The 24,361-nt window shown below is 44.9% G+C and overlaps 1 protein-coding gene and 1 pseudogene across 2 annotated transcripts in view; both read right to left on the bottom strand.

Annotated features, from left to right (window-relative positions):
* Window positions 1–24,361, bottom strand: part of LOC311140576 (CUGBP Elav-like family member 2) — a 44,420-nt gene that overhangs the window by 2,209 nt on the left and 17,850 nt on the right. Inside the window, exons 6-11 of the mRNA XM_084175694.1 lie at window positions 16,986–17,216; window positions 14,428–14,491; window positions 8,225–8,344; window positions 1,783–1,962; window positions 1,258–1,401; window positions 922–1,093 (exon numbers count right to left, since the gene is read on the bottom strand). Of these exons, the coding sequence (XP_084031820.1) occupies window positions 966–1,093; window positions 1,258–1,401; window positions 1,783–1,962; window positions 8,225–8,344; window positions 14,428–14,491; window positions 16,986–17,216 (867 nt within the window). The 3' untranslated portion in view covers window positions 922–965. The remainder of the gene's footprint in view (window positions 1–921; window positions 1,094–1,257; window positions 1,402–1,782; window positions 1,963–8,224; window positions 8,345–14,427; window positions 14,492–16,985; window positions 17,217–24,361) is intronic.
* On the bottom strand, window positions 21,061–22,526 carry LOC311139260 (transcription factor-like 5 protein; annotated as a pseudogene). The gene has a single exon. The product of its transcript is annotated as a transcription factor-like 5 protein (transcript).

The following is a 24,361-nucleotide window of genomic DNA, read 5'->3' on the forward strand; positions in this document are numbered from 1 at the left end:
TTTTTTTACAAATAAAATGTACAGGCCTGTGGGTTTCGGTACTTTGAATATCTTTTTTTATCTCTCAAGAAACATCAAGTATTTTCAGTTAACTTCCCACCCATACATTTTTTTTTCTTATAGCCTTCATCAGATTCTGGATGTTACTTTGAAAATGTTCTACACAATATCCCTTTCAGCAAAGACCAATGTGATCTGACCCAGAAAATCATAGTATTTTAACATTGTTTTAGTGTGAAATAAACATTCTCCACATAAAGAAATAAGACTGGAGTCATGATAATAATGAAATAGCTGGAGTGTTTTGATAGAGGAGTGTATGGGATGCTGTCGTTGACTGACTAACAGGTGAGAGGCCACTACGTTTAGTTTTTTAACCCTTTGTTCCCTGGTGTCTGTCAGCAGGCATCAGGGGTCAGAGAAGCAGCGGCGGTTGGCCCATAAACCAACACCAGGAGGTCAAGGGTCATGTGCATATCAGTGCGTGGTGTGTCAGAAATGAACCCTTTATATCGTCATTTCATCAGGCCTCAGGTTCACAAAGAGAACAAACAAAATCATATAGCTTCTGGTTTTTTTCTTACTCTGATTTTCGAGTAACGAATTTCTTCTCATAACAGTATATAAATAATCACGTAGAAAATTAAATGTTTTACAACTGAAAAAGCTACCCATGATAGCTACTTTTTTTTTTAAAGTGGTACAAAATAAAGGTGGTAATGGAAGCGTTCATGTGAAAGATAATACAAAAAAAATCATAATAGTAATAATAAATAATACTGCTAAACAAAAAAGCTCAAAAAAGAACACAAGGAGAAAGTAGTGTCTCCCTCTGGTGGTCAAATGTTGTCTCCCCCCTCCCTCCCTCCCCTTCCCTCCCCCAGTCCCTGTGTAGAGGTCGTGGCTCGTATGGGGACTTACCATAGCAGTGGTAACATGGGAGCAGATAGGCCCTACAGCTAAGATCAGTATGGTTTGCTGTCGTTCTTGGAGCGCTTGAGCTGCACCTTCAGCCTCTTCATGCCGATCTGGAAGCCATTCATGGCCTGAATTGCTGCCTGCGCCGACACGGGATTGTCATAGCTGACGAAGCCTGAGAGGCAGAGAGGGAAATGGACAGGGTACAAGAGGAGAGAGAGAGAGGGTACACAAAAGGATGTAGGAGATGTAGAAGAAACTCAAATGACTGAAAATGAATACAACATGTAATTCATACACAGGTGTGTGTTTTCAGTGCGTTAGTACTGGCGGACGTACCGAAGCACTTGCTCAGGTTTGTCTGTTTGTCAATGAAGACTTTGGCAGAGACCACGTTTCCAAAAGGCATGAACATCTGCAGGATGTCCTGGTCTCCAAACTCCTGGGGCAGGTGGTAGATGAACAGGTTGGCACCTTCAGGCCCTAACAGGAGAGAGACACGGGACAGTACAGGGTAAGGGTTAAACCCAGAGACATACAGAGTAAAGAGATTATAGAGAGTTAATGCATACATCTTTATTCCACTATGCTCTCCCCTCTACCCTTAGTGCTCATCCTGTTTCTGGCTACCGGTGGTTAGTATCGTTGTTGCATTAGTAATCTCGCTAGACAGCTTCTTGTGCAAGTTAGACTATTGCAGTCGGGACTGGCTGTATTGGGAGGGCATACCTCTCTCCCAACACTCCACCCCTTGATTCCTTCATTTCCCCCTCAACTCTCCAGAACCCCCTCCACCCTCCTCTTGCCTCTTCCCTCCCCCTGTCCCTTCCCCCCGCCCCCTGTCTCCACCCCACGCCCACTGACCCTCTTTCTGGCTGCCGGCGGCACCTTGCTGCTGCAGCAGGGACTGGCTGTAGAGGGTGGGCAGGGCTGCAGCTGCATACTGCTGGATCCCTGAGTAGGCCTGTGTGAGCGCGTCCATGGTGCCCGCCGTGCCGTTGGTCAGCCCCGCGCCGCCCAGGCCTCCGTTTAGGGCCGCCATACCTGAGAGCATTTGAGCAACTTTACATAAAACCCAACAATAAAAAAAAAAGAAGAGTGCACTTACTCATTAGAGCTCCACTGCAGGTTGTGTTTAACCACACACACACTCATTATACATACGCACTCATTCACTCAACATACATACATGTATACACACTCATTCACTCAACATACATAAAGTACATACATACATACATACATACATACATACATACTCATTCACTCAACATACATACATACAGTTGAAGTCGGAAGTTTACATACACTTAGGTTGGAGTCATTAAAACTCGTTTTTCAACCACTCCACAAATTTCTTGTTACACTATAGTTTTGGCAAGTCGGTTAGGACATCTACTTTGTGCATGAAACAAGTAATTTTTCCAACAATTGTTTACAGACAGATTATTTCTCTTATAATTCACTGTATCACAATTCCAGTGGGTCAGAAGTTTACATACACTAAGTTCTCTGTGCCTTTAAACAGCTTGGAAAATTCCAGAAAATGATGTAATGGCTTTAGAAGCTTCTGATAGGCTAATTGACATCATTTGAGTCAATTGGAGGTGTACCTTTGGATGTATTTCAAGGCCTACCTTCAAACTCAGTACCTCTTTGCTTGACATCATGGGAAAATCAAAAGAAATCAGCCAAGACTTCAGAAAAATATTTGTAGACCTCCACAAGTCTGGTTCATCCTTGGGAGCAATTTCCAAATGCCTGAAGGTACCACGCTCATCTGTACAAACAATAGTACGCAAGTATAAACACCATGGGACCACGCAGCCGTCATACCGCTCAGGAAGGAGACGCGTTCTGTCTCCTAGAGATTAACGTACTTTGGTGCGAAAAGTGCAAATCAATCCCAGAACAACAGCAAAGGACCTTGTGAAGATGCTGGAGGAAACAGGTACAAAAGTATCTATATCCACAGTAAAGCGAGTCCTATATCGACATAACCTGAAAGGCCGCTCAGCAAGGAAGAAGCCACTGCTCCAAAACCGCCATAAAAAAGCCAGACTACTGTTTGCAACTGCACATGGGGACAAACATCGTACTTTTTTGAGAAATGTCCTCTGGTCTGATGAAACAAAAATAGAACTGTTTGGCTATAATGACCATCGTTATGTTTGGAGGAAAAAGGGGGTTGCTTGCAAGCCGAAGAACACCATACCAACCGTGAAGCACGGGGGTGGCAGCATCATGCTGTGGGGGTGCTTTGCTGCAGGAGGGACTGGTGCACTTCACAAAATAGATGGCATCATGAGGAAGGAAAATTATGTGGATATATTGAAGCAACATCTCAAGACATCAGTCAGGAAGTTAAAGCTTGGTCGCAAATGGGTTTTCCAAATGGACAATGACCCCAAGCATACTTCCAAAGTTGTGGCAAAATGGCTTAAGGACAACAATGTCAAGGTATTGGAGTGGCCATCACAAAGCCCTGACCTCAATCCTATAGAAAATGTGTGGGCAGAACTGAAAAAGCGTGTGCAAGCAAGGAGGCCTACAAACCTGACTCAGTTACACCAGCTCTGTCAGGAGGAATGGACCAAAATTCACCCAATTTATTGTGGGAAGCTTGTGGAAGGCTACCCGAAACGTTTGACCCAGGTTAAACAATTTAAAGGCAATGCTACCAAATACCACAGTCCCGTGTAGCTCAGTTGGTAGAGCATGGCGCTTGCAACGCCGGGGTTGTGGGTTCGATTCCCACGGGGGGCCAGTATGAAAATGTATGCACTCACTAACTGTAAGTCGCTCTGGATAAGAGCGTCTGCTAAATGACTAAAATGTAAATGTAAAAATGTAGGGGTGGTATACAGAAGACAGCCCTATTTGGTAAAAGACCAAGTCCATATTATGGCAAGAACAGCTCAAATAAGCAAAGAGAAACGACAGTCAATCATTACTTTAAGACATGAAGGTCAGTCAATAGGAACATTTCAAGAACTTTGAAAGTTTTGTTAAAGTGCAGTCGCAAAAACCATCAAGCGCTATGATGAAACTGTCTCTCATGAGGACCGCCACAGGAAAGGATGACCCAGAGTTCCTCTGAACAATTGATGTTGAGATGTTTCTGTTACTTGAACTCTGTGAAGCATTTATATGGGCTGCAATCTGAGGTGCAGTTAACTCAAATGAATTTATCCTCTGCAGCAGAGGTAACTCTGGGTCTTCCTTTCCTGTGGCGGTCCTCATGAGAGACAGTTTCATCATAGCGCTTGATGGTTTTTGCGACTGCACTTTAACAAAACGTTCAAAGTTCTTGAAATTTTCCGGATTGACTGACCTTCATGTCTTAAAGTAATGATTGACTGTCGTTTCTCTTTGCTTATTTGAGCTGTTCTTGCCATAATATGGACTTGGTCTTTTACCAAATAGGGCTCTCTTCTGTATACCACCCCTACCTTGTCACAACACAACTGATTGGCTCAAATGCATTAAGTAGGAAATAAATTCCACAAATTAACTTAACAAGGTACACCTGTTAATTGAAATGCATTCCAGGTGACTACCTCATGAAGCTGGTTGAGAGAATGCCAAGAGTGTGCAAAGCTGTTATCAAGGCAAAGGGTGGCTAATTTGAAGAATCTCAAATATAAAATATATTTGGATTTGCTTAACACTTTTTTGGTTACTACATGATTCCATATGTGTTATTTCATCGTTTTGATGTCTTCACTATTATTCTACATGTAGAAAATAGTTAAAATAAAGAAAAACCCTTGAATGAGTAGGTGTGTCCAAACTTTTGACTGGTACTGTACATACATACATACATACATACATACATACATACATACATACATACATACATACATACATACATACATACAGACAGACACACATACATACAGTGAGGGGAAAAAAGTATTTGATCCCCTGCTGATTTTGTACGTTGGCCCACTGACAAAGACATGATCAGTCTATAATTTTAATGGTAGGTTTATTTGAACAGTGAGAGACAGAATAACAACAACAAAAAATCCAGAAAAACGCATGTCAAAAATGTTATAAATTGATTTGCATCTTAATGAGGGAAATAAGTATTTGACCCCTCTGCAAAACATGACTTAGTACTTGGTGGCAAAACCCTTGTTGGCAATCACAGAGGTCAGACGCTTCTTGTAGTTGGCCACCAGGTTTGCACACATCTCAGGAGGGATTTTGTCCCACTCCTCTTTGCAGATCTTCTCCAAGTCATTAAGGTTTCGAGGCTGACGTTTGGCAACTTGAACCTTCAGCTCCCTCCACAGATTTTCTATGGGATTAAGGTCTGGAGACTGGCTAGGCCACTCCAGGACCTTAATGTGCTTCTTATTGAGCCACTCCTTTGTTGCCTTGGCCGTGTGTTTTGGATCATTGTCATGCTGGAATACCCATCCATAACCCATTTTCAATGCCCTGGCTGAGGGAAGGAGGTTCTCACCCAAGATTTGACGGTACATGGCCCCGTCCATCGCCCCTTTGATGCGGTGAAGTTGTCCTGTCCCCTTAGCAGAAAAACACCCCCAAAGCATAATGTTTCCACCTCCATGTTTGACGGTGGGGATGGTGTTCTTGGGGTCATAGGCAGCATTCCTCCTCCTCCAAACACGGCGAGTTGAGATGATGCCAAAGAGCTCGATTTTGGTCTCATCTGACCACAACACTTTCACCCAGTTCTCCTCTGAATCATTCAGATGTTCATTGGCAAACTTCAGATGGGCCTGTATATGTGCTTTCTTGAGCAGGGGGACCTTGCGGGCGCTGCATGATTTCAGTCCTTCACGGCGTAGTGTGTTACCAATTGTTTTCTTGGTGACTATGGTCACAGCTGCCTTTAGATCATTGACAAGATCCTCTCGTGTAGTTCTGGGCTGATTCCTCACCGTTCTCATGATCATTGCAACTCCACGAGGTGAGATCTTGCATGGTGCCCCAGGCTGAGGGAGATTGACAGTTCTTTTGTGTTTCTTCTATTTGCGAATAATCGCACCAATTGTTGTCACCTTCTCACCAAGCTGCTTGGCGATGGTCTTGTAGCCCATTCCAGCCTTGTGTAGGTCTACAATCTTGTCCCTGACATCCTTGGAGAGCTCTTTGGTCTTGGCCATGGTGGAGAGTTTGGAATCTGATTGATTGATTGCTTCTATGGACAGGTGTCTTTTATACAAGTAACAAACTGAGATTAGGAGCACTCCCTTTAAGAGTGTGCTCCTAATCTCAGCTCGTTACCTGTATAAAAGACACCTGGGAGCCAGAAATCTTTCTGATTGAGAGGGGGTCAAATACTTATTTCCCTCATTAAAATGCAAATCAATTTATAACATTTTTGACATGCGTTGTTCTGGATTTTTTTAGTTGTTATTCTGTCTCTCACTGTTCAAATAAACCTACCATTAAAATTATAGACTGATCATTTCTTTGTCAGTGGGCAAACGTACAAAATCAGCAGGGGATCAAATACTTTTTTCCCTCACTGTACATACATACAGCACTTCTACAGGACAGCACTTCTACAATACACAAAAATATCACAATGTAAAACACATTTCAAAACATTTTGTACAGGATATGTAACTATATGCATAAAATATGTATTTATTTTATCTCTCACACACACACACGCATAATACACTTGTCCTACACGTAATATACATTAAAACAAGTAACACAGAGGTGAATGGAGAGCCTGGCCTGACCCATGCAAACTAGAACACCACAGCAGAAACAAGCTGCCAGCCGCTGAAAGATCACCATGACAACATCCCTAGCCCCCCCCCCCCCCCCCACTGCACAACACACACACAATACATTCAAGGCCTAATGTACGAGTTTAACATCCACACTTCAGAACTCGCTAGTGTACTCAAGAACCAACATCTCAATCTCCTCAATAGCATCGCTCAATCTATCGCTCTTTGACGTTTTCACCACCCACACAGAGGAGAAATCACCTCACTACTGTTAGACCAATCAGACCCCAGACCAAGTGTCAAACACCAATCAAACGGCACGTCCCTGGCATGCCCCCGTCCTTATTTGGCCATTTAGAGGGTAACGACGAGCAGCGAGGTAAAAATGACAGCTACACTTGTTAGTGTGGCTTTACTGCCTAGCAGGGCAACAGTCTGAGGGGGTCGATGTTCCCAAATGTCCCGCCGCCCGCCACCATCTGACAGAGATGTAAATGATGACCACGGCGCTGGAAATTATAGGTCACTCATTTATTCAGGAATAATTGCACCGCTGACCTTTACGCTTCAATTAAAGCCTAGATGTGCTTAAATGAGAGAAGGAGGGGTGAGAGAGAAGAAGATTAATGTGAAACTAGCATTCTCATCGTGTTTGAGCGGTGGGGTGATTTATAAAGCGGATATGGCAACTGTAGAAGAAGCAGGAAAAGGTCAGGGGAGAATATGTGGAGAATGGGCTGGTTTTACAGGATCTCTGCTGTCATAACAACACTGATTAAGACTACACACTTTTACTTTCCCCCAGAGGTGTAGCAGGACATGACAGGACAGAGACTGGGGCCATCAGAGAAACTCACTAACATGGCCTGCTACGACTACTGGGACACAGCTCATCTCATAAATGTAGACTGAGTTACTACAACCTGATGAAGGCCACAAGCTGAAGTGGAAGTCCACTTCCGTACTCTTCCTAGAGTTGCAGAATATTTTCTTCCCTTCACCTCTACTAAAAGGTTGTTTTTTTGTTGTTGAAAAAATGTACCTCTACTTGTACACGAGTGTGCAGATTCACTAGTGACACGTACACGACACCACACAGACGTGAAGCGACATCAGCACGCTGACAAAGTGACAACATAAACACCAGCACTCTTACAACAGGCACCACCCTGTGTGACACAACCAGGAAGCGGATGGATTAATGAATAGATGGATGGATGGATATATTGGTAGCCATGGTCTTTGTGAGGATGTGGTGGGTTAGGGAGGTGCAGCCTGGAGCATAAAGCCAGGCTGAACAGGTCACTTCTTCAGGAGAGGACACAGAGAGATGCCACATAGCAAGGCTACCATGGGCATAGTTTACCACAGTGACAGATCTTTTGACCCGGGACTTTGGTAGTGTTTAGAGTACTGTCTTCATATCATTACCAGTGTTATTATTAAGCATGTTTGTAAAACATACTGGAGGTGGTTTCTAGATATGTTTCTCTGCAACAGCAGCGTATCTCTGTGTCTGAGCGATGGTGATGGCGGTGGTGGTGAGATGAGTGGTGAGCGGCCGATGGTCGGTGAATACTCACTGTTGACGCTACCTGCTAGTGCATTAATGTTGTTCAGCCCCATGGTGGCGCCAGCGAGGCCCTGCAGAGTGCCCAGAGAGGTCAGAGAGTTCATGCCCGAGGAGTTGGCTGTGGTGCCCGCTGTCGGGAAGAGAGGATACCAGGGGGAGGAGGAGAGGAAGGAATAACAAGACAACAAGCACACGTGTTAGAGAAGCGGAGACATCCAAGTGGACATTTTAGGGATATAAGCAACAACATCCTCCCTGCTCAGACAAACTGGAGCACGGGAGAGTGGCAGGCAGGGAATAAATATGTCTCTGCCCTCATTCAACACTGAATGTCCTAGAAATGAGTGTAGCTGCCAGGTAAGTGTACATATAAAGATCCCTCACACATATGTACTGTAAATGCAGAGCACGATGTACACAGTAGTTGTGGATGCGTGTGTAGCTATGAAAAGGTGAGGGACTTGGTTGTTTTTTCTTGAAGCGTTCACGTAATGACCAAACCTAAAGCAGGCAGACAGGCAGGCAAGAGCGCAAACAAGAGTGCCAGACGACCAACTAGACTAAACTAGACCCTTCGCTAGATTCCTGTTTAGGATCCCTAGGTATGACAGAGATATATCTCGGCATACTGTACTTTTTTTATTTCTTTTTACAAGGTTAATTTAGCCCTAGAACAGAGACACAGACACACACAGACACGATTGTGACACACACAAATACAAAATAATCAAACAAGAGCAGATCATGAGTGACAAGAACATGCCTAACTTCTGTATGGTCCCTAAGTGCAATGAGGGTGAATAACAATTGTCCTTTACAGACAGTGGTTTATTTGATTGTCCAATAGACAAATGTCCACACACCCCTCTATGTCATGCTTACACTGCATCAGAAAGTATACTTAGTGAAAATGAAAAGCGTGGCAGTCTCTCGATGGTAAAATGGCTATCTTTATCAAATTGAAACTAATATTCAGTCAAAATGTCATTGACGGAGAGTGTGTCGCCTTTCATTGGCACTGAGCAGAGTCTGAGCATGCACTATTCATGTAGCTCTGATATTCACACACAGAGAGAGAGAGAGAGAGAGAGAAAGAGAGAGAAATGCGCATTCAAACCTATGCTAAGCAGCTGGGTGAAAGCAGGGAGCAGGACAGACGAAGGGTGATGGGTTCATGAGAGAGAGGGAGAGACACTAAACAAAGCTCTTATTCACGCTCTGTTACGAGGCTGCTCCAGAAAAGACAGCAACCAGGGAACTGGAGGAGCAAGGCTGAGGACAAGAGAGATGGTGAAGAGAGAGAGCGAGAGAGGACAAATGGAGTGAAAAAGAGAGAGGGAGAGCAAGCAGGAGAAGTTAAACATAATGGAGAAAGACTGGAGTAGACAGGAGAGCAAAGAAACAGGGTGCGAGAGAGAGAGAGAGAGCAGAATAAGAGAAAAGCAGAGAGAGAAAGCAGGAGAGTGAAGAAGAGGAAGAGAAGGAGAGAAGAGTTTCTCAATGTGACCTAGATGAACCCAGCTCAGTTACCCATCTCCTCCAGAGAACTCCTGACTGCTGTCTGTCTGTCTGTCTGTCTGTCTCTCTCTCTCTCTAGACTCCAGACCCTGGCCATGTCCAGAGGCACATCACACACACGACACATAAGGATGCCAACAACCATCCCTCCCCCGGAAACAACTCCACTGCACTTAAAGTTCCTGTGTCTCAGAGGGCGTGTGAAGCGAACAAACGAGAATCACTTTAAAGGCACAACCAACCCACACAAACAACCACACACACACACACACACACACACACACACAGACAACTCTCAGTGCAGAAACCGAACACAGACGACATTGAGCTATAGTACGTTTTACACACAACGCGTGGGACACGGAATGATATGGCCGTAGGGTGTACACGTCACATGACACGATGAGGAGGTGAAGCGCTGTCAGACACAGACACGCAGGCCGGGACGAACACGGCATGGGGTCTCCATGGTAACAACAACACCACGCATGAACAAGAGATGGCGGACACACACCATAGAGGGATATCTTGTGGGTGTCGACAGCAATGACTACGACGAAGATAATGATGGTGATGATGAAGATGGTTTGATCATCAGCAATGATGATGAAGATGATGGTATTGCTGATGACAATGAAAATGAAGGTGATGGTAGGACAGGAGGGCAGGTGTCCCCGCGTTTGACCCCCCTCTGAAGCGGCGTTACCTGGGCTGGCCAGCGCTCCGAGGGAGGCTGCGTTGGTGGACAGGGGGTTTGCGTTGGGGCTGGCTGAGTTTTGGGCCGCCGCCGCCGCTGCTGCTAAAGCGGCCAGGTTCTGCAACTGCAGAGCACTCATACCTGGAGGAGAGGAGCCAAAGAGGGTGTTGTCAAACCTGGGGACCACGTCTGGACCGCACCGGAACCGTGTGCTAACCGTGTGGACGCCGAAGGAGAAGAGAGTCTTCTACTCTGGTTGACAAGCTGGGTGCTACTCGTGGATGGTGGTTGACGTGAAAAGTGCTATATGAATACATTACTATTGTACTTATCAATGCTAATCTTTGTCCGCTATTCAGGGGAGGTGTCAAGATATTACCAATCGAAGACAGAGGTGATCCTGACAACTGTGGACCACTAACACACAGACAGGCTGGACTTAAACTCCTGCAAGGGGGAAGAGAGCCGGCACTGGCAACCAACTGTCCAAGCTGTTCCATAAAGACCTGTGGAACATCTCAAGGCGTCATCTATCCTACTTTGTCTAGCTTCCTCTTTGATTCTATTGTTGTCTTTTACAGATAACAACGTGTAGTATAACAAGGTATACATTTGGACTATACATTAACATAGAGCTTTGTTCTCTCTGCCGGGAGGTTTCTGGAGGCAGTAATTCATGTACAGTATGCAACTCTAGTCTAGTATGTAGGCTAACTGTAGCCTGGTTTACTCATTAGCTACATGGCATTAGCATATGGGCCATTACTTAAGCATAATTAATGAGGCCATGCCAGCCTCTGACTGATGTTAAAGTAACGACCATTAGACACCTCCAGGGGTACTCAACCTCACACCCTGCACTGTGGTGTGACAGCAGCGTGTGAGTGTGTGTGAGAGAGAGAAAGCGTGTGTGTGAGCAGTGCGTGTGTATGTATGCATTCGTGTGTGTGTGTGAGTGTGTGTGAATAGAGAAATAGGGCATGGTAGATTGGACATATGCTGAAGTGCTGTTTGGCGTATTGAGAGACAGCTGGACAAGGCTCCATAAAGCAGACAATCACTCTGTAGAACAGAGCAATGGAGCTCCAACGACCAACTCACAGAGAGAACTACGACCGTTTATATAACACTCTTATGGATCCAGGAAAGAGGGGCGGACACCTTGTCAAATGCGAGGTATGTGTCGTATATACAGTCTGAATGTATATACAGTACCATGAATATACACACACACACACAACATCACATCACATGAACGAGACACCATGACGAAAATCTGAGCTTGGCACCTGGGTGAATGGTTTAAGGGGGTTAGGGTGATTTATGTTTTCACTGAACAGTTATCATTGGACAAGATGGCTAAACCCAGCATGACCAATAAAGAGAAGGTGCAAGTATGATTGGTTAGTGAGGTGCTCGTGTCCCGATTGGCCCGTCTGACAGCGTGAAAGAACAAGCGTTGAAATATTCTGTCTTCTCTTCTTCCGGAACAGCCTGATCAGAATGTTCTGGTTCTGTGGTTGCCGTGACGACCGGTCTTGACAGGAGGTGTGTGTAGGATGCAGTCACAGGGCAGAATTCTCATGCGATAAACAACACGTGTGCATCCACCAGCTGTCTGCTATTGCCTACTCATATATATGTGTTTAACCTCAGAAAAGAGCAGGCTGGGGAAAATAATCTCTATTTCCAAGACAATACAGTTATGTTCTTCCCTTCATAACCTTGAGATTATGAATATATGTAGTAGCATATTGTGAAAACTTGTTCCAACCAGTCATCCTGATAAACAACATCATTCTTGTAAAACTCAACTCTATAAGACAATTTATAATCTTATTAGCATTTTAAAGAAAAATGGTCACAGAGTGCTTAAGTGGTAAGGAAAAACTCCTAAAGGAGAAAGAAACCTTAAGAGGAACCAGACAGACCCTAGAAGAGCTCATCTTCCTCTGTCTGACCATTGTTTCACACGAACACTCTGATAAACCATGGTGAAAGCCACTGTATGTGCTGTGCTGTAAGTATTCCCTATAGTATTGTATAACACTATATTTTTCCACTCTGCGGATAGAGGGAAGCACTGTTGACTGGCTTTGTCACTTTGTGGGTTTAGAGTGGAGCAGATGACTCAATCAGGCTTGGCTGAGTGGAGAGACACTGATCTGACCCTGCACTCTATACACTCAGTCAGTCACACACACACGCACACACACACACAGATGGGGCCTAATGCCACTTAATCAAGCAAAACAGGGAGGATTATAGCACTATTCCCTAGAGCAGGGGTATTCAACTCTTACCCTACGAGGTCCAGAGCCTGCTGGTTTTCTGTTCTACCTCAAAGTTAATTGCACCCAATCAGTCCAATCAGAAACAATTTTTAAAAGGCAGTGGAACTGGCTTCGAGGTCTAGAGTTGAGTTTTAGGGCCCTGGAGGATGACTAAGACTAAGAAACACAGCTATGGGGGTACTAGAGAGCAGAACAGAGCAGAACAATCATCAACGCTACCAGCGTACCATCATTTTAATATGGACCGAATCGCTCTATTCTCAGCTGCCATCTATAATATCAAACCTCTCTACAGTACCTGTTCATAAAGACAGATCTAAGGAAGCTATTAATGTACAATGGCTACACTTCATCTGGAATGTCAAACAGCAGAGAGCACCTGTCCTGAAACTACAACATTTATCAGAAAGAGGAAGAGAGACACAGAGACAGCTTTGCACACACCAGGAGCTCCAGTATTGGGGCTATAAAGCTGGGAGGCTGTGCAGTGCTGTGTGCTCTGGGCTATATAGCTCTATGTCTGTATAGAGGCTCTGTATGCCACCTGGGCTGAGCTGGGCTGGGGCTCTATCGTTAGCGCTAGCTAGCTAGCTGGCTCTAATTGAATGCTCATTGGAGTAATTGAGCCTCTCACAGCTCTCCGACTCCTCATGCTGAAGACTGGGAACAGATGTCACTGAGTTGTCTCACATCTCCTGCCAATCATGTACGGTTGCCCAGCGACAGATGGACGGCCAAAAGGATTCCGGAATGCAACCGCGATTTCGCTTCCAGTTCCAACAGTTCCAAGTCCCTGAGCGTTCCTGTAGCTGTGTGTGTATGAGAGAGAGTTCTAACGGACATTCGCTGAGGTAAAAGATCCTCAGAGCCCATCCTCACTCAACTACACCACATCAACCAACATTACTGTCTCTTAAAAATGTGTCCCCAAGTCCAGAACGCTCAACCCACCTACTTTGCAAGACATAAATACACATTTTAAAAACTTGAGCCAATGAGCTTACTACTTTAGAAATACATTATTTCTCCCCTGCAACAACCAGTTCCTCAGATCCATTGAGTTTTGCACTACTTATTATAATGTATTTTTTCCTTCAGCGGTGCTGGCAATTACAGTACTCCTGTGCCGATAGCTGCTATAAATATTCCCCCTCTGCTTCTCTCTGTCAGCCAGCTAAACAGTCTACAATTAGGAGCTGACAGCTTACTGAGCACCCAAGGAGAGGGAGAGTGCGAGAAAGAGAGAGAGAGGGAGGGAGGGTGGGACTAAGGCGGCAAGTGGGAGAGAGGAAGGGCGTAGGAGGACGGGAGAAAGAGAGGGGGTAGGTGGGATGAGAGGTTGAGGGATTCAGTGAAAGGAATTGAAGGAAGAAGGAGGGGAGATACAGAAACAAAGGAGAGGGATAAAGGGGCTGGAGAGAGACAGTTGGGAGTGTGGGTAGGAGAACATGCAGAGGAAAAGACAAAGAAACCAGCAGGGGGAACCGGTGAGCAGAGCTCCTATCTCCTCTCTCTCTTCTCGGAAGCCTTATTGCCGGACTAAACATCCCTCCTTTGAGGCCTAGCACACTCTTCTGTCCTGATTGATAACAGACTCAAAACAAATCTGAACAACAGCGACATCCTATAAAACTACTGCATAGTTTCTATAATACTACTCAGTGTGTGTGTGTGTGTGTGTGTGTGTACATCTACTGGACTCACCTGCCATCTGTTGGATCCCACTGAAGGCTCCCAGGTTACTGGAGGAGGTAGCCTGCTGAAGCAACTGAGGGAGAAAGAAAGAGAGGAGAGACAGACAGACAGACAGACAGACCAGACAGACAGAGAGAGACAGAGAGAGACAGAGAGAGACAGACAGACAGACAGACAGACAGAGAGAGAGAGAGAGACAGACAGACAGACAGACAGAGACAGATAGGAAAATAATAAAAGAGAGAGAGAAACAGAGTGAGGAGGAGGGATTGGAAATAGAAACAGTGATCACCCTCACTATCTCAGCTCCGCTAGTATCATCATGATCTTGGCATCATTACTGCATGTGGGCTATGGGTTATATAAACAACGTACAGTGCATTCGGAAAGTATTCAGACCCCCTGACTTTCCACATTTTGTTAAGTTACAGCCTTATTCTAAAATGGATTCAATTGTTTTTTTCCCCTCATCAATCTAAACATAATACCCAATAATGACAAAGGAAAAACAGGTTTTTATAATTACATTTACATTAGTATTCAGACCCTTTACTTAGTACTTTGTTGAAGCACCTTTGGCAGCGATTACAGCCTTGAGTCTTCTTCGGTATGACGCTACAAGTTTGGCACACCTGTATTTGGGGAGTTTCTCCCATTCTTCTCTGCAGATCATCTCAAGCTCTCTCAGGTTGGATTGGGAGCTTTGCTGCACAGCTATTTTCAGGTCTCTCCAGCGATGTTCGATCAGGTTTAAGTCCGGGCTCTGGCTGGGCCACTCAAGGACATTCAGAGACTTGTCCCGAAGCCACTCCTGCGTTGTCTTGGCTTTGTGCTTAGGGTCGTTGTCCTGTTGGAAGGTGAACCTTTGCCCCAGTCTGAGGTCCTGAGAGCTCTGGAGCAGGTTTTCATCAAGGATCTCTCTGTACTTTGCTCCGTTCATCTTTGCCTCAATCCTGACTAGTCTCCCAGTCACTGCCGCTGAAAAACATCCCCACAGCATGATGCTTCCACCACCATGCTTCACCGTAGGGATGGTGCCAGGTTTCCTCCAGACGTGACACTTGGCATTCAGGCCAAAGAGTTCATTCTTGGTTTCATCACACCAGAGAATCTTGTTTCTCATGGTCTGAGAGTATTTAGGTGCCTTTTGGCAAACTCCAAGCGGGCTGTCATGTGCCTTTTACTGAGGAGTGGCTTCCGTCTGGCCACTCTACCTGATTGGTGGAGTGCTGCAGAGATGGTTGTCCTTCTGGAAGGTTCTTCCATCTCCACAGAGGAACTCTAGAGCTCTGTCAGAGTGACCATCGGGTTCTTGGTCACCTCCCTGACCAAGGCCCTTCTCCCCCGATTGCTCAGGGCAGCCAGCTCTAGGAAGAGTGTTGGTGGCCACTGTGTTCTTGGCGACCTTCAATGCTGCAGAAATTTTTTGGTACCCTTCCCCAGATCTGTGCCTCGACACAATCCTGTCTCGGAGCTCCACGGACAATTCCTTCGACCTCATTCCTTGGTTTTTGCTCTGACATGCACTGTCAACTGTGGGACCTTATATAGACAGGTGCGTGCCTTTCCAAATCATACCCAATCAATTGAATTTACCACAGGTGGACTCCAATAAAGTTGTAGAAACATCTCAAGGATGATCAATGGAAACAGGATGCATCTGAGTTTTCGAGTCTCATAACAAAGGGTCTGAATACTTATGTAAATAAGGTAAAACTGTTTTCGCTTTGTCATTGTGGGGTATTGTGTGTAGATTGCAGAGTTTTTTGTTTGTTGTTTTATCCATTTTAGAAAAAGTCTGTAACTTAACAAAATGTAGAAAAAGTCAAGGGGTCTGAATACTTTCCAAAGGAAACTGTATATGACATCTACTACTGTACATCTAACCACTGAGTCACTGAGACATGTACAATTTCAGAATAGAATACTGAGAGTAACTGTCAAAAAACATGCCCCTCAAAGGCTTATGTACATGTACTGCTTACAACTTTTTACAACTATTTACAAGTTTACAGTTTCAGAAAAGATCCTAGTTGTGATGAAGAGGACTCAAGGAAGAGTAGACTGGTCTGTTTCAGAGAAGTTGGGGACAGAAGTTTTAGGTTTCAGAGTGAAAGAGGAAGTGTGGAGGGTCAGTTCTGAAAGAGGCTACCGGAGTAAGGGGGTCCTAAGAATGAGTTGAGAGGGGGGTTCTGAAATGCTCTAAAGTACTGACGAAGGCAGGGGGAATGAGGCTTCTGAACACCACAAGCCAATCTGTCAATCAATCACCACTGTGACCATATAGGACAACAATATTAGACATGGGGAAGACCTCTTATTGGATCACACCAATGATTGGCCCCGCCCATTGAACCTTGACCCCTATGATTCAAAGGCCTCATTTCCCTGTCACGGCTACACCCCCTGAGAGAGGGAGAAGGAGAGGGGGAGTGGACTCTTAAGGGGGAGGAGAGGGCGAAAGGGAAAGGAGGGGGGTGTCTGACTCTCTGGGGGTGTGGACAGGGGGGGGTCGGCGGTTGGCGACAGCAGGGAGGGTAGTGGGGGGCGGGGAGGGTGGCACTGACTGCGGCGGTGACGGATGCGTTGGCTGCGGGGCTGTAGTAAGGGGTGGGCGACGCGGCGTGTCCTCTTACAGCCAGATACTGTGGGGTGAGGCCGCCCAGCCCCGTCAGACTCCCCCAGGTGGTGGCATTGTTGAGCTGCTGCATCTGCTGAGCCAGCTGCTGCTGCAGGCGCCGCTGCTCCTTGTCCTTCTGCGTGTCGGCAAACTTCACCACGATGGGAGACGAGCAGCCCTGAGGGAGGGAGGAGGGAGGGTGGGAGAGAAAGGGGAAGCAGGGTTCAGGATTGCACAAGGAATTTCCTAAATGTATATTCAAAATATACCTACATTTTGATTTGTTTACAGGAATTGGTTACAAACTAACCCTAACACAACATACGCACAATGCACGCAGACACACACGTAACATGACACTAACAAGCACACAAAACTAAGGGGAAGGGACTAGCTTCCTGTAAGGGCCGAGTTATCTTACAGTCCAGAATGGTTTTTTCCCCCCACAGAAATCGATTTCCTGAGTTCTAAAAGTATTTCATCATCTCACGGAGAGGGAGTGGGAAAAAGAAAGAGCCAGATAGAGAGGGACAGGTAGACGGAGGTAGAGAGAGAGAACAGAGATGGTTAGAAAGAAAGGGAGAAGAGAGCGAGAGAGGGGTGAGAGAAAGAGATTTAGAGAGCTTAGAGAGAGAATCAGAGCGTTGTGTCCGTAAATGAGGTACATGTGTTTCTGTGTGTGTGTGTCGCTCTCTCTCCCTGTGTGTGTGTCGGTCTCTGTTTGTTCAGCTGCAATATGCTGATGACAGTACTGGGTTTGAGTCTGAATATTTAATATTATATTGACAGTTCGGATAAGAAAATAGAACTTGCGCGCAGGCACACACACACACACACACACACACACACACTAAACAGTGAGCTGTAACATAAACGACATGGCAGCAGTGATTTAACTACAGAGGACACTAAACCACAGACATTATAATCTATCATATCACACCATTACATTACTCACGCTGAAACCAAAGCCTAACTGGGGGCAAAACCTGCTCAAACACACACAATTTGCCACGGGAGAATAAAAAGCTTTTAATTGAAACATTTAGTTGGAGGCGAGTTTTCAGACTCAGTCAGGGAGTTTGGCTCATACTGTGATCGCCATCCTAACCAGATGGTGTTTATATCACTACTCTATCATACTATAGGGCTGGCCTGAAAGGACCTGTGTGTGTGTGTGTCTGTGTGTCTGTCTGAGTGTGGGTGTCTCTCTCACTGTGTGTTAATCTCTTTGACTGTATCTATCAGCAGATGAACATGTCTCTTTAGCTGAAGGCAGCTCAGGCATATTTACTCCCTCTCTCCAGCACTCAATTCCTCCCTTCATTCTGACGAGCTAGACAAGAGATAAAGAAGGGAGAAAATTGCATTCGGAGGAGAGTCAGTCTGGGGCCTCTTGTGTTAGAGCGTATTCCCCCTGGAGACGGGGCTCTCTCGCTCTCTCTACTAAATATCTCATTACTCCAGCTGACACCCAGCAGGCCGGGAAAACACGGCCCAGAATGAGAGGCCGATCCTGGGAGGGGGTGGAGGGGCAGGGGCCCTAGAGCTCCAAAGACTGATACTCGAGTGATTTGGGCTAAATCATGGCTTTTCTCTAAGGGGGGAATTCTGACCCAAGTGAAGCGTGCTTAAATGGAACATAATTCCCTTTTTATGCACTTTTCTCTCAATGCGTATTCTGACTTTGAACTTAAGCATGAGAATAGCATGCTATTCACCTGCTATTCGTTTGGAGTGGAGACTGAATAAATGAAAGTGTGGCGGAGGTGTGTCTACAGCTCCGCCGTATTCTGACGACTTACTTCCCTCATAATCCCACCACCTTCACGTGCGAATAAGGTCTAGCGAACCTTACGGTTCCAAGTGGAAAAAGCATCTACTTTATTTTTTCCCAATAGAAATAACACCATTCTCCATGCAATAGAATTTACAACTTGATAAGAGCTATTGATAAGAGCTAGGTAAATTAGTAATTCATTTGGATAAGGCAATTGTAAATATAAATTACACTTGTTGATCTATTTGTACCTTATAAATCGCTGGAGACAAATTTGAAACCAGTCATATGGCAGCAAATTTAAGCATATCAACATATCAACTTTCCCACAGTAAAGTTTATGAAATTGCTGTGCCATTATGCACAATTTAAGTTGTACGGCCTTTTAACTTGCAGGGATGGGCACTCTCCAATGTCTTAATGACAGTATAGGCTACCCTGACTTTCTCTATTGACTAGTTCTATCATGTTAAATATTAGCCACTATCAGTATTGACCGTCAGTAGACCTAATAACCACACATATTAAACAACTGTTAGTTTCCTTCAGTTGGTATAGCCGACATTATCATTCTATTTAATTACATTGCTTTGTTTACCTTCATTTGCTTCCTCTGTAAATGCCGTCAGGGCTGTGTGGTTGTTGCTAAGGCTCATTAGTACCAGTTGATAATATTTTTAAAAAGACATGTATGCTAATTAAATCGGTATGAGTGGAGCGCAGACCAAGCCGTAACAGTCTGAACCCAATGCATGGCGCAATACTTGGCTGTGTCATCCTACAACCTGGACATAAATCCGAGACACTCCTTTTAGTATGATATGTTACGTTTCGTATGGTATGTATTAATTTGTGGATGTCCATCACCCATTTCATTTGATACTGTATGTTACAAATTATAATTCGTATTATATGTTATGAATTTGCAAAACGTATGATATCTTATGAATTCTAGCTAGGTGGCTAACGTTAGCTAGGCTAGGGGTTAGGGTTTGGGGTTAGGGTTAAGATTAAGTTTAGGAGTTAGGTTAAAGGGTTATTAAGGTTAGGGTTAGGGGAAGGGTTACCTAAAAGGGTAAAGGTTAGGGTTAGGGGGAGGGTTAGCTAACATGCTAAGTAGTTGCAAAGTAGCTAAAAAGTAGTAAGTAGTTAAATGTTGTTAATTAGCTAAAAAGCTCAAGTTGTCCGTGATGAGATTTGAACTCGCAACCTTTGAGTGGCAAGACGTCGCGTTATACGCCCGATCAACCACATTACTTTTGTTTTTGCCTTAAGTAACTATCTGTCTTATGTAACCATGGGTTGAAGAACTGAATCTGGCAATTTTCAGAATGAATCAAACCACCGTTTTCTTTATTTCGATATATTCTAGTCTGTCGACTCCATCTCCCTCTCTCTACAAACAACTGTAATGATGTATTTGAGAGACAAGTGCTCATTGTGCAAAATTATTTATGTTTTCAATAAACATTGGAGATGAAATACATTTACATTTTAGTCATTTAGCAGACGCTCTTATCCAGAGCGACTTACAGTTAGTGAGTGCATACATTTTCATACATTCTCTTCTATCGTAGAGAAACAGTGCCTCCTGTGCACGACCTTCAGTAAAGTACTCTTCTTTTTTATAAAAAGTTTTGTTGGCTCATAAAGAATCACAATTATGTAAAGTTGTATAAAAAAAAAACATATCTCCTTCTTCCTCATATACACTAACCTCATCCATAGGAGTCATGGAGTGCAGTTAAACATGCATTGTACAATCAAGACCCTCAAAACCATGTTGAAATGTTACTTCCATGGTCTGAAACTTAAAACCTTCACCTGTTTTAATTATTGTCATTCATGAGGTTTGGAAGGGAAGCTCGTTTCAAATATCAGTCGAACTTGAACACTTTTAAGCAAAATAAACATTTATGAAATCTCTGATAAAAAAATTGTGACCAACTAGATCAAGACGGAAATGTAGATGTTGGAGTACATGCCCTGTCAAGGGGGGTAATAATCACTTTGAGGAAAAATAATATTTCAAGGTGTTGTAATAAAGAAATAAACAGAACACCCAAATCCTTTTTCTACCCTCAAAAAACTATCAAATGGATGTGTCTGTCTCTCTGGCAATACCTGATGCTTTTGTGACAGCTAACATTCCAAAGCCAAACCCGATGGAGCAAAGCTACTCTTGAGAGTAAAATAAATTAATAATAAATAGAATAATTATTAAATAGGTGTAGGTGTGTATTTACTGCTCCGATGCCTGTGGGGCGCTTCGTGGCTCTGCTGTCTCCTGGCGGACCATGACCTGACCTGAGGCACTGCTGGGCTTGAGCCGCTGACCAGTCTTGCCACAGAACGTGCCCTGGAACTCCTGTTTGATGGAGTCCCCGTACACCTCTCTGACGTACTTGAGGAAGGCGGTGGTCCATTGCAGGGTGGTGGCTTTGTCCGTCTCGTGGTTACAGAACGGCGCCAGCACATTCAGCTCATCACAGCAGAAGCGGATCCTCCTCCTGCGGTCCCGCTCCTTGCTGTTGTGCCTCTCTGCGCTGGCTACTTTCCACTGGTGGCCCTCCTCTCTTCCTGGTGCCTGCTCCTCCAGCTGCTCTTCCCTCCACTGAGTTTGGGACAATGCCGGGGGCCTTGATAGCACAGGGTCCACGGGTCCTACCGCGTTTAGCAGGCTTCGCCACAGCATCATCTTCCACCTTCACCCAAACTTTCTCCTCTGTTGAGTTGGGGCTGTTGACACATGGAACTTTGTCAGGCATCTTGTCTGGCCGATAGCTGAATGTGAAGTTCTTTGGAATGATCAACCCTTGATGCTTATTGGGTTCAAGCATATGAGGGACCATCCCAAACCCTTGACGGGCGCCAGCGATGGGGTAGAACATGCTTCCATATGGGTATGACAGCTCAATAGGGTTGCCCCGATCTGACCTCACCCACTTCTGCGGTTGTGGATGCATTGCTGCTTCTTGCGCCTCATTGGAGTGATGAAGCATTGTCAAAAAATTGCTAAGAGCTGCTGATTGCACATCATGTTGTCTGGGGATGTCACAGGGGGTGCAGTTGAACCTCTTCTCCAAGCGAACTTGGGCCTGGTGGGTTGGGCCTGGACAATAGCTGTGTGCTACCGTTGTTGTATGCTTCCAAGCCGCGTTCTTGGGTCGCATCCACTGCACTCCTGACTTTAGCCAACACAGAGCCGGGGACTTCACCGCAAGTGGTGGGGGTCCTTTCTCCAAGTATAACATTCCCGTCACTGACCAATACCATTTAAATTTCCTTGATGTCAACCTGTCCACCCTGGTTCAAGTCGCTGAAAATGTACTGCTGCTCATCAGTTGAAGTTGATCTGACATCAGGTGGAGTGTTCGGTGGAGACTTTGCTGGGTATTCTGCTTCGCAGTTTGTGGTCGTAGGTTGGGGTGCGGGGCTTTCCACAGTGAATACGGTAGTGTTGAACCGGGCATCTCCAGATCCCTCTGGACCAGCCGCCTGTGCCTCCATGTGTGACTGGATGATGTGCTGAAGGTGGGTGTACTCCCCTTCTGTCATCTCCATCAGGTTGAGCTCAGTGCCAAAAATCTGGCTTTGATCATTTGGAACACAGCCGTTTTGGCTCATGATCACCTCCACAGAATCGGGGTTGTACTGCCCCAATGCAGGTGACACATGAATGGTTTTACAAGCCAAAGACTTCGACATCCTGAATAGATGGATATATTTGTATTTAAAATAGTCTTAAATTATAATTTCATTAAATTATCAAAATCGTCGTTTTAAAACAGGCTCGTGTTCAGAATTTTACCAACAAATATAGTTTACATGTTGTCAACAGTCAAAGCCAACCGTCTGTTTTGCCCCATAGTTACGCATGTTTCAGTTTTGTTACTAAACAACCAACCCGTCTATAGGACTTTGAGCTTGTTAGTTTTAATGGGCTGGTGGTAAATAGCAGACACAGAGAAAGCTATTTCTTTGCCATACCTCACTCACTGTGTCAATCTCTACGTTCCTATTTTTCTCCCCTTAACCTGTCTTGTGTTTGTCCAGTCTCCAAACATACACAGCTATGTTTCCTCACTCACACTCCACTTACTGTGCTGTGTTACTGTGTTGTGTGTGTAGCTTCTGTCTCTAGAAGTCCTGATATTAGCCAGGGCCGGCCCTAGCTTTTTAGGGGAGATGATATCTGAGTGAAAGTGACTAACAAAATCAATGGGGGCCCCATGAAGGTCAGGGCCCCTGTGCACCTGCCCTGAATGCCTAGTCGGTATTTGGCCATGATTACTACAAGTGTATATAGTTGGCTAGACTAACTTAGCAGTCTAAGAAATGTTAGCTGACATGCTAATTCAGTGATTGTTAGTGACTGACATAACAAGAGAAAAACTACTGATGCACAACCAAATTTCGTAATTGCACCTTGTGTATTCTACTATTCTAACTCTCAACAGTAAGTTGAGACCCCGACTGAATTCCTATTTTTTATTTATTTATTTTTTGGTCGTAGGCCCCCGAGCGGCTGGGGGCCCTAAGCAATGCTTAGGTCAGTTATGTCGCTTATGCCTGGAGCCGGCCCTGATATTAGCCAGAGCAGAGCGAACAGCCCTCTAACCACTCAAATCAGCCTTTATAGGCAGGATGAATATTATACACACAGCCACAAATCATCAGGCTTTACAGAACACCGTGAGTAACACAAATACAACCACATTAGTCTGCCCTACAATCAACATCCACTGCTCTCTCTCTCTCTCGGTGCGCATGCGTGCGTGTGTAAATGAATGTGCTTTCTCGTAAAGGACCTGTCCTGGTCATATCCACGTTCATAATGCCCTGACATTTATAAAGTGTGTGTGTGTGTGTGTGTGTGTGTGTGTGTGTGTGTGTGTGTGTGTGTGTGTGTGTGTGTGTGTGTCCTGAATGCCAGAGTATAATGAGAATGGATATGACAGTGACAAGGCCATTAGTGAAAGGCAAAGTCACACACACACATACATACAAATGCACACACACACCGACACACAGGCACACACAATCTAAAACAGTGGGGGACGATAGAGCCAAGACAATAACCAAACTCTATTTACCAATCTAAAACAGTGGGGGACGATAGAGCCAAGACAATAACCAAACTCTATTTACCAATCCTCATTCCCAAAGTAATTACTTTTAAATTGCAAACTGGGGGACATTACAAAAACGGTGCAACAATTTGGGTCCTGCCCAGAGCTAGTCAGCAGCATGTTTTTCACATGGAAATGAAGCTTTTTTCCATTGTCATTGTCCACTGCAATCTCTGCCTCCTGTTTAGGGCTTTATGTGTGTGTTAAAAAGCAGAGGACACTGGGAAAGTTAACTGGGCCATTGCACAGAAGGTTATAATAGTATAAATAGAGAACACTGATTAAGAGCAATATGGGGGGTAAACGCACTCAAACTGCAACACAAAGTCCTACACACACCGCACCACACAGACATCATTGACATGTATACAAGCACGTACACATGCACACACACACTTGAAGATTGTGTGT

The sequence above is a fragment of the Coregonus lavaretus genome, assembly GCF_964263955.1.
Source record: "Coregonus lavaretus genome assembly, chromosome: 13".
Classification (NCBI taxonomy): Eukaryota; Metazoa; Chordata; class Actinopteri; order Salmoniformes; family Salmonidae; genus Coregonus; species Coregonus lavaretus.